Source organism: Condylura cristata, unplaced genomic scaffold, assembly GCF_000260355.1.
Source record: "Condylura cristata isolate star-nosed mole 26May11 unplaced genomic scaffold, ConCri1.0 scaffold00008, whole genome shotgun sequence".
NCBI lineage: Eukaryota > Metazoa > Chordata > Mammalia > Eulipotyphla > Talpidae > Condylura > Condylura cristata.
Genome location: NW_004567109.1, coordinates 8,964,030 through 8,977,953, shown reverse-complemented (window position 1 = coordinate 8,977,953; position 13,924 = coordinate 8,964,030). Strand labels below are relative to the sequence as shown.

Sequence of the window (13,924 nt, the reverse complement as noted above, 5' to 3'; positions counted from 1 at the left end):
CCGCCTCCCCGGGTCTGCCCCCATCCCGCTCCCCTGCTGCCCCCGGCCCCTGCACCCCGGCGCGCCCGGTCCCGCTCTGGGGGGGTTGGTGGCTTCGCTTTGCCATGAGTTTACCGCAGAAAACGGCTCTGAAATCAGGCTCAGCGGCTGCAGCAGGAACCGGACCCAGCACCGGAGCGGCGGCGGCGGCGGCGGCAGCAGCGGTACCGCCTCCTCACCCGGCGGCGGCAGCGGCGGCGGTAGCGGCCCCTCCTCACCCGAACATCAGGGCCCTCCAGACCCAGGCGCCCCAACAGTATCCTTTTCACCTTCCTGCCGGCCCCTCGGCTCTCTGCGCCGCAGACCGGGGTGCTGTGGCCCTCCGGGGATCCTCCTGCCAGCCGCCACAGCCCAGCCAGGAAAGGGGCTGCTCGCAAGCCCCGGCACCAGGCTTTCGGGGCTCCCCGGCAGCAGCACTGCGGGGATCTCAGGACCCTGTGCAATACTGTGAAAACCGGCTCCCCTCGGCCTTGCGCTGCAGCCCTTCCCTGCGAGAGCTAGGGACCCGGCCCCCTTCTCGCCTCGCCGTAGTTACACCCCCTCCCCCCCTTATTAGGCCGAATTTGCTGGTGCCTGGGACCAGCCCTGCAGGGGAGGCTTTATGCTGCCGGAGCGAGGACGACCCCCGCTCCTCGCCCTCGTCTCCCGCTGCTCCCCCCGCCGCGGGGCTTGGGGGGCTCCCCGAATTAGTGTTCTTTATACATAGAAAACTTTATTGGTACGTTTCCTTTGGGAACTGAGCAGCTCGCGTCCGAGGTAAGTTAGCTTTGAAGCCTAGGGTGCAGTGTGCGGAGATCTGCGCTCCCTCCGGCTAGTGTTTTTGAGCGACTGGGGGTGTTGTGATGTGGTTTGTGGTGGAACGCGATCTAGGGAGGAAATGGTACAGCGGACGCTTCCCTGGCTTTGACCTTTTTAGAGGAAGAGGAAGTTAAGTGACATTACCCATCACCCCCCAAAAGTCTGACTTCTTGGAAGGCTTGTGTTGCGCTGCATGTTTTGAAAGGGCTTCAGTTTAGTCTGCAGAGGCCCGAAGTCGAGCGGTACCGTCGTGTCTGCAGGAGAGTCCAGTGTCACTGTCTGTCGCTTGCTCAGTGGTCCAGTTTTTGGGCTCCTTGGATCGAAAAGATTTGGCGGCGAGGTATTTTAGGCAGAAAGCAGCCGGCGGGGCTAAAAGGTTGAATTCATGAATTCCAGAGACTCAGAGAAAGGTTATTACCTACCTGAGAATAGCATTTCAGCCCGCGTCCCCCGCACCCCTGTATTTGTGTAAATCTGCGTATCTAGTAGATGTCAGCCGTGTTTTTGTATGTGTGTCACGTGTTTGACTGGGACAGAGGGTGTTCAAGCAAGCTGTGAGGTTCGCAGATTATTTCACAGTCTGTAGTTTGATTCTTGTCTGTATCGATTACTTTGGGCAGGGAAAGGTGATCCCTTTCTAGAGTCATTTCAGGTCATCGCTTTGGTTTCTGTCAAGTGTCATTTATTGGTCTTTGAATGTTTTTAGCCTGCTTTTTTTTTTTTTTTTCGAGCCAGGCAGGCACTGTGGTGCATAATAAAGAAAAATTCCATTCCAGTGCGATGTGTGTACTGATTTCATGTTTTTATCCTCCATGAGCCTGCTAATTAAGACTTGTTCACGATGAGAATACCTTAGTGTTACAGCTCATGGAAAACCGGGTTAGTTTTGATCAGTATCCTCAGTTGCTTCAGGGGTCAAAAAGGTTGGCTGATTTCCTACATCAAGGTAGATTTCAGTGCTGGATCTCTTAAAATACACCTTCACTTGTTGCTTTGGGAGTTTAAATTCCTTTCTAATTTCGTTTTTTTTTTTTTTTTGGTCTTGATAACGTATGCTTGCCTAGGGCTGCATTTCTATACTGTGTCACCAAGTAAATTATTCATTACCTGCATTTCTTAAATAGAAGTGAAAGGAAGCCCGAATTATGTATTAATTCATGTACAAAAGTAATAGTGTTGAATATGTGCTGAATATGATGATAGTGGTGGGTGAATTTAGTGGCATTGTTTGGACACAATAAATTCTGACAAGTGTTTCAAGTGTGTTTTTTCTGATTGCATTTCAAGAAAGAAAAACTTGTAGAAAGCTGAGCTGGTTGCGACATAAAAGTAGTTATTAATACTGCGACTTAATTTTGTGTAAAAGAAGCAGTTGTTAAAGGGGTAACTACCTTTAAGAGGTAGTTTCTGATGGAGCTAATTTTTCAAATCTATTTGTAATACTTGGTTTTGTGTAACTTTAAATTTTTACTTTGTCTCATGCCATTGAAGGTAAAATTAATTTTCCTCTTGATGGATTTCACAACTCTGTTATCTTCTCTTTGCTTTACACACTGAAAGGTTACAATTGCTAAGCTCCAAAAGCCTATACAGTGAATGCAGCATAGGTCACAGATTTCATTAGCACATATCAGTGGAGAAATGTTATCAGTGGTAATGGGGAATAGGTTAAAAATAGATTGAAATAAGTAACTCTGATTTCTTCCCCTGAGGGAGTATGGGGATTTGTATTTGTTTAAAGGAAATGGTCATCTTGTCATAAGCTGATAAAATTTGAAGGGTGGAGAGTAGAAAGCTAGTGGGTTGGTAGTTGAGACTATGACTTCATTAAATCTCCTGTTTTAAATCTCTTGTTTCTCAAAATGTATGTATACATTTGTGTTGAATCAACAAATTCAACTAGTATTTTAAATTTGTAAAAATACTAGGAGATTTGTGTGTCAAAGTGTCTTTCATTTGTACTTAGTATTCAAGTGACAAATCAGAAAAGAAGAAAATGTTAGTGATAATGAATTTGAATCTAAACTGGAGCCTGCATCAGTTTTTGCACAGCAAGTCCATAAGGCAGTTTGGACAGTGGAGGATGGACAGGGATGGTGGCAGATGACAGAAGTAAACACTGATATGAAAATGGGAATCGCAAGGGAGAAGTATACTTGGAAAATTTTTTTAACTAGCATAACCCATGGTGACTAGTTTACGACATTAGCATTTTAGAATACTTTCTGATGTGTTCACCCAGTTTTAGGTTCCAAAGAAGCTCTGTTGAGAATCTTGAGTGAATTTTAACTTTTTCTGGGTAATAGACAGCTTTGACCCTTTGATAAAAGTTGATAGAAAACTGTCCAAACATAGAAAATCTTGTTTGCATTTTCAGAGATTTCTTGGACATCCATTTAAAGCCTAGCCCTTTAGTTGGAAATGGCTCACCCTTCAGCTATTCGCATTTAAAGAGATAGGAGTTTAAATCAGGTACTCAAGCAGTAACAGACTGGAACAATTTTGCTGTCTGTTTAGAATACACAGTGTTCTCTCTGTTTATATGGAAAGACTTAAGGGTGTAATTTCTTTCAGCACTGCTGACATTTCTAGGGAGTCTAGTGACTGTTTTGGGGCAGCCAGTTTGGTTAAAAAAATTTGGGGCACTGGGTCCTTTGAAGGACCTAATTTGGAAAAGGCCGGTGTTGACCCAAAAATCATTTGTGCCCCAACTACTTTTGCGTTAGTTATGACATACATTAAATAAAAACAAGGACTCCTGTTGTGTTTTCTTTGTATGTGTGTGTATTTTGGTAATTTTCCTATTTTTGTTTACTGTGCTGATTCTCACATTTATTTAACAGGTTAAAGTGAATAATGCATACTTTCTCTTTTCTTGCCTCTTTTCCAAAGCTAAACTGAATATAGTGCCTATGTCCATACATGCATGATTTATTTATTTTAAAGATTTATTTTTATTTATTTATGCATACAAAAACTGGAGAGTAGGCCAGAGGTAGGGTGTATATGAGAGAGAGAGAGAGAGAGAAAGAATTCCCGAGAGACAGAGTGGGGAGCAGAATAGGTAAATCTGTAATATACTGCTGAGGGGAGCAGCCTGCTAGACAGGAGAGGCCCCGTGGGTCAGCTCCCTGGGATCTGAACTGGTGCTGCAATGGCTGTGGGTTGCTTCATAGTGCTGAGACTTAACCCCTTGCCGCCAGGGAGGCCCAGGGTTGCTGCACGTTAGTCATTTATATTGGGGCTTCAGTGTAAGCGGCAAGTCTTCTCATTTTTTATTTATTCAGCATTTACTGCATACCATACACAAGCCAAGATATAATATTTGCCCTTACAGAACTTGGTCCAGATAGAATACCATGAGGCGACTAATAATAACTAAGAGCCCTAGTCTGCGGGGAGGAGAATTAGGGCTTCCTAGAGGAGGTTGCCGCCTGAGCTAAATTAGAAGGATAATTATTAGGTAATAATTTATTTTTACTTTTATTAGTAATAAAAAGGAAAGAAGAACTACCTGACATTTCCTCCTGCTACTTTTCCCAACTCCATGGCTGTTGCTGCTGCATAGAGCTTTAGTAAATGGGTTTCATGGAAGCTGCAGGGAGCACAAAGAATGGGGTGGTCAAAAAGTGAGAGTGCCGTAGATTCAAAGTATCTTCTGCATTATAACCTGAAGAATCAGTTTCGAGAAAATGCATATTTGATCTCTGGTTGTTTTTTCCTGTTCTCCTTCCCATTTCATGTCCTAATACCTCACTGCCCTTCTGTTAGAAACTTTGACTTGGAAACAGTGCTTGCTAGCCTTAAAATAAAAGTGAATTCAGTATTTTGAAAAGTGCCTCTGATAAGGAGGAGTTAAAAAAAAATCTAAGTTTGAGTTTAACACTTTCATTTTAATGGCTGTATCATCTTGGACAGGTTACGTAATTGCTCTGGCATCTGTCCTCTTTCTTTTAAAAAGATTTATTTATGCACATAAGAACTGGGGTACAGGCCAGAGGTGTGAGAGGATTCATCAGAGACAGAGTGGGGAGCAGAATAGGCAGATTGAAATACACTGCTGAGGGGAGCAGTGAGCGAGACAAGGAGAGGTCTGCTGTGCCACGTGGGTCGGCTCCATGGCTGGGAATCGGATTTGTGCTGCAGGGGCTGTGGATAGTTTCAGTGCTGCGCCTTAACCCTTTGCACCACCTGGGAGGTCTGGGTTTTTTCTTTGTTTATAGAGCAGCTCTCTTGAATTACAGTGGCTTATGATTTTGAAGGTTATGGTTTGAAAATTGTTTTCTTGCAAATTGGGGGAAAGGTTTACAGAGTCCTATTAATGGCTTGTTAGTCTGATGGTCAGAGACCTGTTTCTGGGGTGACATTGCTATTAGAAACATGCTGACTTGGATCCCAGGGAGGCAATTTGCTCATTAAGAAACACCTCTGGTTTTGGATTTATTAATGCTTAGAGTTAGCCAAACAGTCTGAGGTGCATCTGATTTTATGCAGTCAAGATTGTATAGTCTGTTGTGGGAGGACTTGAGACCATAAATGAGATTATGTGGTTAGATGCTCACTTGCTCTGGGTGAGGTAGTTCATTTGTTCACTGTGAGGCTTGGTGGCAAGTAAGTTCTGGAATTAACTCCTATGGTGACACAATTTATTTTTACTTTAGGACTAATACTTTGGACTAATATAATAGAAAACTGTTTACTGTATATTAGCCAGGCGTATCACGTCAAGCAGTATGTACATTGTAACTGAGATTTACATGGATAAAATATTGCAGGATCCCAGGCTGAATTCTGAATTCTCAGAGGGTTCCTAGTTTTTTGGCTTGCTGCCAGCTAAAAGGTTTTTACTCTCCTGTAGACTCAGCTGAAATTTGAGATAGTTTAAGCTATTTTAAGTGCATTTGAAATTTTTCAGTTTTTAAAAAGAGATTTATTTATACATACAAGAGCTAGGGTGTAAGTCAGAGGTACATGTGTGTGTGGGGGATGAGAGGATTCACCAGAGACAGTGGGGAGCTGAACAGACTGATCCACTCAAATAATTGCTGAGGGGAGCAGCGAGTTAGACAGGAAAGGGCCTGCTGTACCCGGTGGGTCAGCTCCCTGGCCTGGGAGCTGAGCTGGTGTTGCAGTGGATAGCTTCATAGTGCTGAGACTTAACCCCCGGGGCCGCCAGGGAGGTCAGTTTTTTTTTTTTTTTTAAGATTTATTTATTTATGCTTACAGAACTGTGTTACAGGCCAGAGATGTGGTGGGTGAGAGGATTCACTAGACAGAGTGGGGAGCAAAACAGTCAGATTGACGAAGTACACTGCTAAGGGTAGCAGCAGGCGGGTCAGAGAGATCTGCCATGCCATGTGGGTCAGCTCCCTGGTGGGGGGACCAGACTCATGCTGCAGTGGCTTTGTAGAGCTTCATAATGTGTTTTAACCCATTAAGTCACCAGGGAGAGCCCGGGGTCAGTTTTTTTTTTTAATATTATTTATACATACATAACTGGGGTACAGGCCAGAGGTGCAGGGGCAGTGAGTGGATTCACCAGAGACTGAGTGGGGAGTAGAACAGGCAGATCGTTGAAGTATACTGCTGAGGGGAGCAGTAGGCTGGTAAAAAGAGGTCTGCCGCGCGCCATGTGCGTCACCTCTGGGGCGGTGATCCAACTCATGCAGAAGTGGCTTTAGCTTCTTAGTGCTGTGCCACCAGGGAGGTTAGTTTTTATGACCTTAATAACTAGTAGTACTTCTATACTTCTTTGAAACATACTTTTTTGAAATTTATTAGTATGGAACTTTAAATTTTGTCAGTAGAACATAAGCTTCATAGAAGCAGAGTTTTGTCTGTTTTATTAAATTACCAATTCTTAAAGCAGTGCTTGGCAGATAGTGAGAAGTCTGTAAATATTTGTTGAGTGTTGATTGTTTTAGAACATGGCAATCAGATAAATTTTAGAGGCAACAGTAGAGCTAAACTTACTTTTGGCATTTAAGGATGTCCTGAAATGATTTTGCACTCGTGTAATTGAACTGCAAATAGTTCCATATTTCTTTTGAGAGGAACTAGCATTCACCCAATTTATAAAGCCATCTAAAGATACTGGTTGAGAGGCATTTAGAGCATAGATACTAGGACTTAGGGTTGTACAAAGACCAAAGAGGACAGCCATCTCAGGGTTATTATTAAACACTTGTTTTGTGATTATAAGAGTTAACAAATCAGGAAATTTAAAAGATACAGAAAAGTAAAAAAAAAAAATCACCTGTGACCTTAGTAAATAGTTAATACTGTTAATACTTAATTAAATACTGTTAACAATTTGCTATATTTCTTTCCTGGCTTTTATTCTCTCAGCTCTATCTCAGCTCTAACTTTTAATTTTAATGGATTTAAGTTCTGTCCTTTTTTTTTTTTTTTTAGTAACAATGTCATATGTACACAGTTTTGTATCTTGTTTATTTTGTTACTTAAGTATCTGCTAGGAAAAACTACTTTTTTGAGTAGCTTTATCCATCAATTTGGAATAAACTTTATTGTTTTATTTGTTTGAAAGGTTTTCTTGAGAATATTCTTTTACATTTGGTTTAGAGTTTAGAAGTTGTGATTACATGATTAGAAAGAGAAGAGCTCAATCAATCCTTTGTCAGTAAGTCAAGCATTTCTGAGTTACTACAGCTGTCCTGGTAATGTTTTGTATTATATGCAACATGAAAACTTGACAAAACAGATTTATATATATACATTTAAAGAATTAATGCCTTTTAACCCATTTTCATTCAAATATTCAAATATGGGGGTGTGGGAAGACTGGTGTCCAGGGTAGTATCTGTTACTCATGAATGCTGGACCCGCGTGATAGCACCTTAGTGTTTTTGTGCTTGTTTTCCACAAGTGTTATATTTATTTGGTGAGATTGAAGAAGAAAAGATATAAAATGTTCATGTAGGATTAGGAAAATTAGATTGAAGTGTGAAACACTGGAATTTTGGAATGAGAAGGAATAATTAGGTGGTGATAGGAAGTAATACATTCAGCCAATTTTGAACAGAATACAATATTTTACATAAAAATTGGAAAGGATTAAATCTTGAAGATAAAATGGAATGTAAGAAAGAAAGGGTGAGTGAAATGACTCTTGACCTCTTTTTTAGGCCCTAGAAAATAGCATATAAGAAACACTTTTTCCCATGGGGATTACAACTGAGATGGAAAAATGCACAAAATGAAGAATGATGTTTAAAAAAATTAAACTACATCTGATTTATCTTTTCCTGTAAAAAAAAAAAAAGAAACAATTTGAACTGAAATTGGTATGGATGGGCAGAGGGGAGTTCATGCTCTTAAGTTATCAACATAAAGAAAGATTTGATCTTGGACTAAGTGTGATATATGCTGGTTGTATGCTTGAAGTGGAGGGTTCTTGCTGTAGAATACTCAAGAAATAGATCCAGGTTCTAGAAGACTTTGAGTGAATATAAGAACAGAAGGTTTAGGCTTCACTTTTGTGATTCCATTCTCTTTTGAAAGCATCTTTATTGAGATACAATTAATATACCACACAAACCACCCATTTTAAGTGTTCGCCAGTGGTTTTAAGTATACTAACAGAACTGTACAACTATTAGCGCAATATTAGAACAGTTTTATAACTCCCAAAAGAAACCTGTTATATTCCTTATCTCTCCCCTCTTCTCCCTGCCCTGGGCAAGAACAAATCTGCTTTCAGCCTCTAGATTAAATAGATTTGCCTATTCTGGACATATAGAAGTGGAATAATCTGTGTATTTGTGACTTATTTTGCTTGGAATATTTTCAGGTTCATTTAAGTTGTAGCATGTATCAATACTTATTTTTGATGAATAAGAATAAAGCTCTACTTTTTGAAATTCATTCATCAGTTGATGGCCATTTAGTTATTTCAGTTTTTTGGCTACATGGATGTTATGCTACAAACATTTTGGTGGATGTATTTCTCTTTATAGGATACAGTTTCTGGGTGTTAGGTTACATTTTTTTTAAAGGTTTATTTAATGCATACAGAACTGGGGGTGCAGGCCAGAGGTGCAGGGGCGTGAGAGGATTCACCAGAGAGATCGGCTAGCAGAATAGGCAGATCAGTGAATTACACTCTGAGGGGAGCAGTGGGTGAGACAGGAGAGGTCTGCTGCGCCCTGTGGGTCAGCTCCAGGACTGAGGATCTAACTCTCACTGAAGCAGCTGCTGCTGGCAGTGCTATGCTCCAACCCATTGCACACCAGGGAGGGCCCTGTTACTCCATGTTTGACAGTTTGAGGAACAGTGAAATTGTTATTCAAGCCTTGTATGGGGGTTCCAACACTTGTCACTACCTGTCTTTTTTGTTACAGACCTTCCTAGTGGGTGTAGAGTAGTATTTCATTGTGGTTTTGACTTGCATTTCTTTGATACTCAGATGCTGAAAACTTGATGTATTTATTGGCCATTTGTCCTCTTTTTTTTTTTTTTAAAGATTATTTAATTTTACTTTTGCATAGAAGAACTGGAGTGTAGGCCAGTAGGCAGGGGTGGGGGGTGAGAGGATTCACCAGAGACAGAGTGGGGAGCAGAGCAGGCAGATCTACTGAAATAATACTATTGAGGGGGGCAATGGGTGAAACAGGAGAGATCTTTTGCACCGCGTAGGTCAGCTCTCTGGTGGGGGATCGAACTCCTGCTGCAGTAGCTGAGGCGAGCTCCATAGTGCTGTGCTTTAACCCCTTGTGCCACCAGGGAGGGCCTGAGTTCTATATATTTTCAAGATAAGGTCCCATGGATAACAAATATTTTCTTTCATTCAATTGGTTGTCTTAACTTTCTTGATAGTGATCTTTGAAGCATAAAAGGTTTTAATTTTGATTAAGTCCAGATTGTACGTTTTTGTTCACGTGTGCTGCTTTTGTGTTGTGTCCCGAAGATGGCTTAACCCATGATCATGAAGATTTACTCCTTTGTTTTTTTATATGCAAAGTTTAAAACTTTTAGCTCTTACATTTAATTCTTGGATCCATTTGAAGTAATTTTTGTGTATGATGTGAAGAAGGGCCCAACTTTATAGTTTGCTAGCCAATCACAGCATCATTTGTTGAAAAGACTGTTCATTGCTCATTGAATTATCTTCCCACCTTTTCACAAATAATTTTCCATAAAAAAAAATTGGGGGGAACAGACATGATAAAAAGTGTTCTGTTTGTTTTTTAAATCCAGAAGGGCAGGTTGATTATTAAAAAAAAGGGAAGGAAACAAAGGGCCCTGGCACAGACACAGAGAGAACTGACCCTGAGGCGACAGGTGTGCGAGGAGAGGCTCCTGCCTAGAAATGGGCAGGCAGGCAAATGAAATCCATTTTCTAAGATTTGGTTGGAGTGTTGGAGTGTGAAAGTTGAAATAAGGAATGGGCAGGGTTAGGAGGGTAGAAGTGGTGTCACAGTATTTAAAGTGTGTGTGTGTGTGTGTGTGTTTAACGCCATTAAGTGCTGTTAGTAAAGCATCACCTGTTGAATACATGAATTTGATTTCTACCTTTTGTATGATGCCTAGAAAACAGGAACACTACTCAAAAGAGATTTTTGCCTGCTTCTTTATGTCAAATTCCTATTAGGCAGTGCTAACTTAGTTTAAAAAAAAAAAAAAAGTCTGTGGGCATTTGACTGTTTTGTTGTCCCGTGAAGAAATTGTGAGTAGAGGCAGATAACAGAGTTTTGGGTTATTGTTTTTTACATAGAATATTAGTTCTGTCCTAACGTGTTTATATACTTTCAGATTAAGTTTCAATTTTTATTTATTAGGCTATGTACTTGGCCTAATCTATGTATATGTTATTGTAAAGAAACAAAGGAAACATTACTACCAGGGTTCTTTTTGCTAATCAGGAAAAGATCACATTAAAGAAGAATCACTTTGTAACTTTTCAGATTTAATAAAATAGAGTTTATTTGGTTTGGTTAAAGATTTTGCACACACAAAGTTGTCTTCAGTGACTTAAAATTGAAATAGTATGGGAATGGTATTGCTGATTTTATAAGATTGTGTCTACTTTTTAAGTTTTGTAAATTATTATACATATATTTAGCTTAACTAAATGTGCAAAGGAAAGTAGGTCTTAACCTGTATAGAATTTTGTTTTTCTTTTCGATTTATTGGTGCATACAAGAATTGGGGTGTAGGCCAGAGGAGTGGGGTATGAAAGGATTCACCAAAGACAGAGTGGGGAGTATAACAGGTGAATCTATTGAAATACACTGACGGTAGCAGCGGGTGAGACAAGAGAGGTCTGCTGCGCCATGTGGGTCACCTCCCTGAACAGTAGTAGCGTACTTGACCTTTATTACCTTTATATGTTGTGGTGGTACATTTCAGGCAAGGCAGTTATTTCACTTTTTTTTATATATAATATAATAGTTTATTTTTATATCATTTTGTACATTTTTTTATCTTAATTGTAATCCCCGTGGGTTTCCCATCATTGAGTTATTTCACTTTTTAAAAAGATTTATTTTGTTTTTGTTTGTGCATATATGTATTTGTTGTATGTATTTGTTTATGCATGCAAGAACTTGGGTATAGGTCATAGGTGGGGGCGGGGGAAAAGGTGTATGTGAGAGGATTCACCAGAGTGGGAGCAAACAGGGGATCTACTGAAACACACAGCGGGCAAGACAGGGGAGGTCTGCTGCTCCCTGTGGGTCAGTTCCCTGGCTGGTGTTAGCTTGATAGGTCTGAGACTTTAATCCCTGCACCACCGGGGAGGTCTGATTTCGTTCTTCACCTTCTTTACAAATTATTATTAAAAGATACATGTGGGTTAGCTCCTTGGCTGGTCTGGGATCAAACTATACTGCAGGGACTGGTGATAGCCTGTGATTAACCCCTGCACCATGGGGGGGGGGGGAGGCCCCTGGTTAATCAGGCTGTGTTTGCTCTTGTAGCTATAAATGTATTTGACATTATTAACATGTGAACTAAAGAAGGGCAAAGTATAGTTATTCCCTTTGTAAAAAAGTGCCCTGTGTGGGCATCTCTGGTAGCCTGGGGCTATCACCAAGATGGCCTGAGTTTGATCTCCTGCCAGGTAGCTACCCACATGGCAGCAGACCTCTCCTGTCTCATCATCTGCTGCTCCCTTTTTAAGGCTTTTCAGTAAATCTGCCAGATCTGCTCCCCACTGTGTCTGGTGAATCCTCTTACCCCTCGCACCTCTGGTGTATACCCCAATTTTCTTTCTATGCAAAAATCTTTTAAAATTTATTTGAATAAATTGTAGACTTACAGAGAAATAGTAGGAAGAGTTCAAATAGTAGGAAGAGTTCCATGTATTTCTCACCTCTTTCCTCTAATGTTAACATTTTTATAAGCAGTATACTCATCAGGAACAGGAAATTAGCAGTGACGTAATATTAACTAAAGCACAGACTTTATTTGATTTTTTTTAACCATTGTTTCCACTAATGTCCTTTTAATGTCCTTTTAAAAAAAAAAATTGTGTGGAAGAACTTGAGTATGGGCCAAAGGTGTGGTCATGTGAGAGGATTCACCAGAGTTGGGAACAGAACAGGTGGACTTACTGAAAAGCCTGCAAAGGGGAGCAGTAGGTGAGACCAGGAGAGGTCTGTCTGCGCCATGTGGTTCTGCTCCCTGGTGGGTCGTTGAACTCAGGCCATGGCTGTGATAGTGCTGAGACTTAACCCCTAGATTAAGGGGTTAAGGGAGGCCCTAATGTCCTTTTTTTTGTTTCAAGATCCCATTTGAATTTAGTTGTTTCTTGGCTCTTTACCTTTCATGATCTTGACATGTTTAAAGGTTACTGATCATTTACTTTGTATGATGTCCCTCAGTTTGGGTTTGTTTGATGTTTTCTTGTAAACAGAGTAAGGTGAATTTTGGTAACAATCACTGCATTTTTCCTCAGTGTGCCATGTGAAGATGTTCAGAGTTTTGATGTGATATTTACCTTGATTGTTTGGTTAAATTGGCATCACAGGTCTGTTTGTTCTAGAGTTACTGTCATTCCTTTGTAGTTGATAAGTATCTCAAGAGGTTTTGTTAATGATGTTTCTCCTCAAATTCTGGTTCACCAATTTTAACAGGTGGTGAGGATTCTGACTGTTGAGTTTTGCTTTCTGTTTCTATAGTTTTGCTAATTTAATCCTGCTGTGAGGATGAGTTCTCTCTTCACTCATTTAATGATATCATGGACTCATGGATATAAACTTTCATTATAAGTGAGGTAGGTTTAGCTTTTACGAGTTCCTTCAGATTGACTCCAGCCTTCTAATGAGTCACCACCTTTTATAATTATTTCCACCCCCCCCCCCCAAGCATTTCTTTACTTTCTGGTACCATAAGATGTTTCAGACTTCTCTTATCTTTCCCCTGTTCCAGTCCTGGAATCAGCTGCCTCTCAGTGATCCTCATTTCTTTTCATGTGCATTAGCTCCCTGGCCGGGACATGAACCTATGCTGCAACAGTTGATAGCAGCTTGATGGTGCAGAGACTTTATCCCCAGGGAGACCCCTCATTAGAGGGAGAGTTGACTAGTTGAACTCATATTGAAATTCTGAGTTTTTCTTTTGAGTCTTTTCCTTAGGCTACATACTAAAAAGTAAATTCAACGCATGATAAACCTATAGTTCTTATTGTTTGCTAGAAAAATGTCATAGATTAATAACTATCAACTTGTTAATTGTCACTTTGGGAAAAAAACTAGTATGTTATGAAGTGAATCAGATTGGGTAGCTTCCCTTCAAGACAATTTTTATCAAGAGGAACCACTGAAGAAGAAAATTATACTTGGAGAGTAATTGTCCAAATAGTTTATATTATTCCTCTAATTAAAAAGGGTAGCCAAAATGGTAAAGTGAGTTAAGTCCTCTGAACCGCTTAGTAGGACTTATAAAACAATTGAGGATCCAGTTGGGAGAGAGAGACCTTTGGAATCGATACACTTTTAAAAAAAATATTTGGGAGATGTAGAGGGAAAAGCAAAATATAAAACAAAGAATTACATTTTTAAAAAGATAGAAGGGAAACTTTCCCCTTGATTTTCATTATTTCTTCTCAGTTTTTTTTTTTTTTTTT

General features: G+C 40.4%; 1 protein-coding gene across 13 annotated transcripts in view; it reads left to right on the top strand.

The window, feature by feature from the left end:
* The first annotated feature begins 28 nt into the window (after window positions 1-28).
* Window positions 29-13,924, top strand: part of EIF4G3 (eukaryotic translation initiation factor 4 gamma, 3) — a 236,988-nt gene continuing 223,092 nt past the window's right edge. For 9 of the 13 annotated variants that reach the window (XM_012722291.1, XM_012722292.1, XM_012722290.1 and 6 more), the window contains exon 1: window positions 29-295. In XM_012722291.1, coding sequence (XP_012577745.1) covers window positions 105-295 — 191 coding nt within the window. In that variant the 5' untranslated portion in view covers window positions 29-104. The remainder of the gene's footprint in view (window positions 296-13,924) is intronic. The other 4 variants (XM_012722295.1, XM_012722294.1, XM_012722293.1 and 1 more) reach the window with 1 other exon arrangement.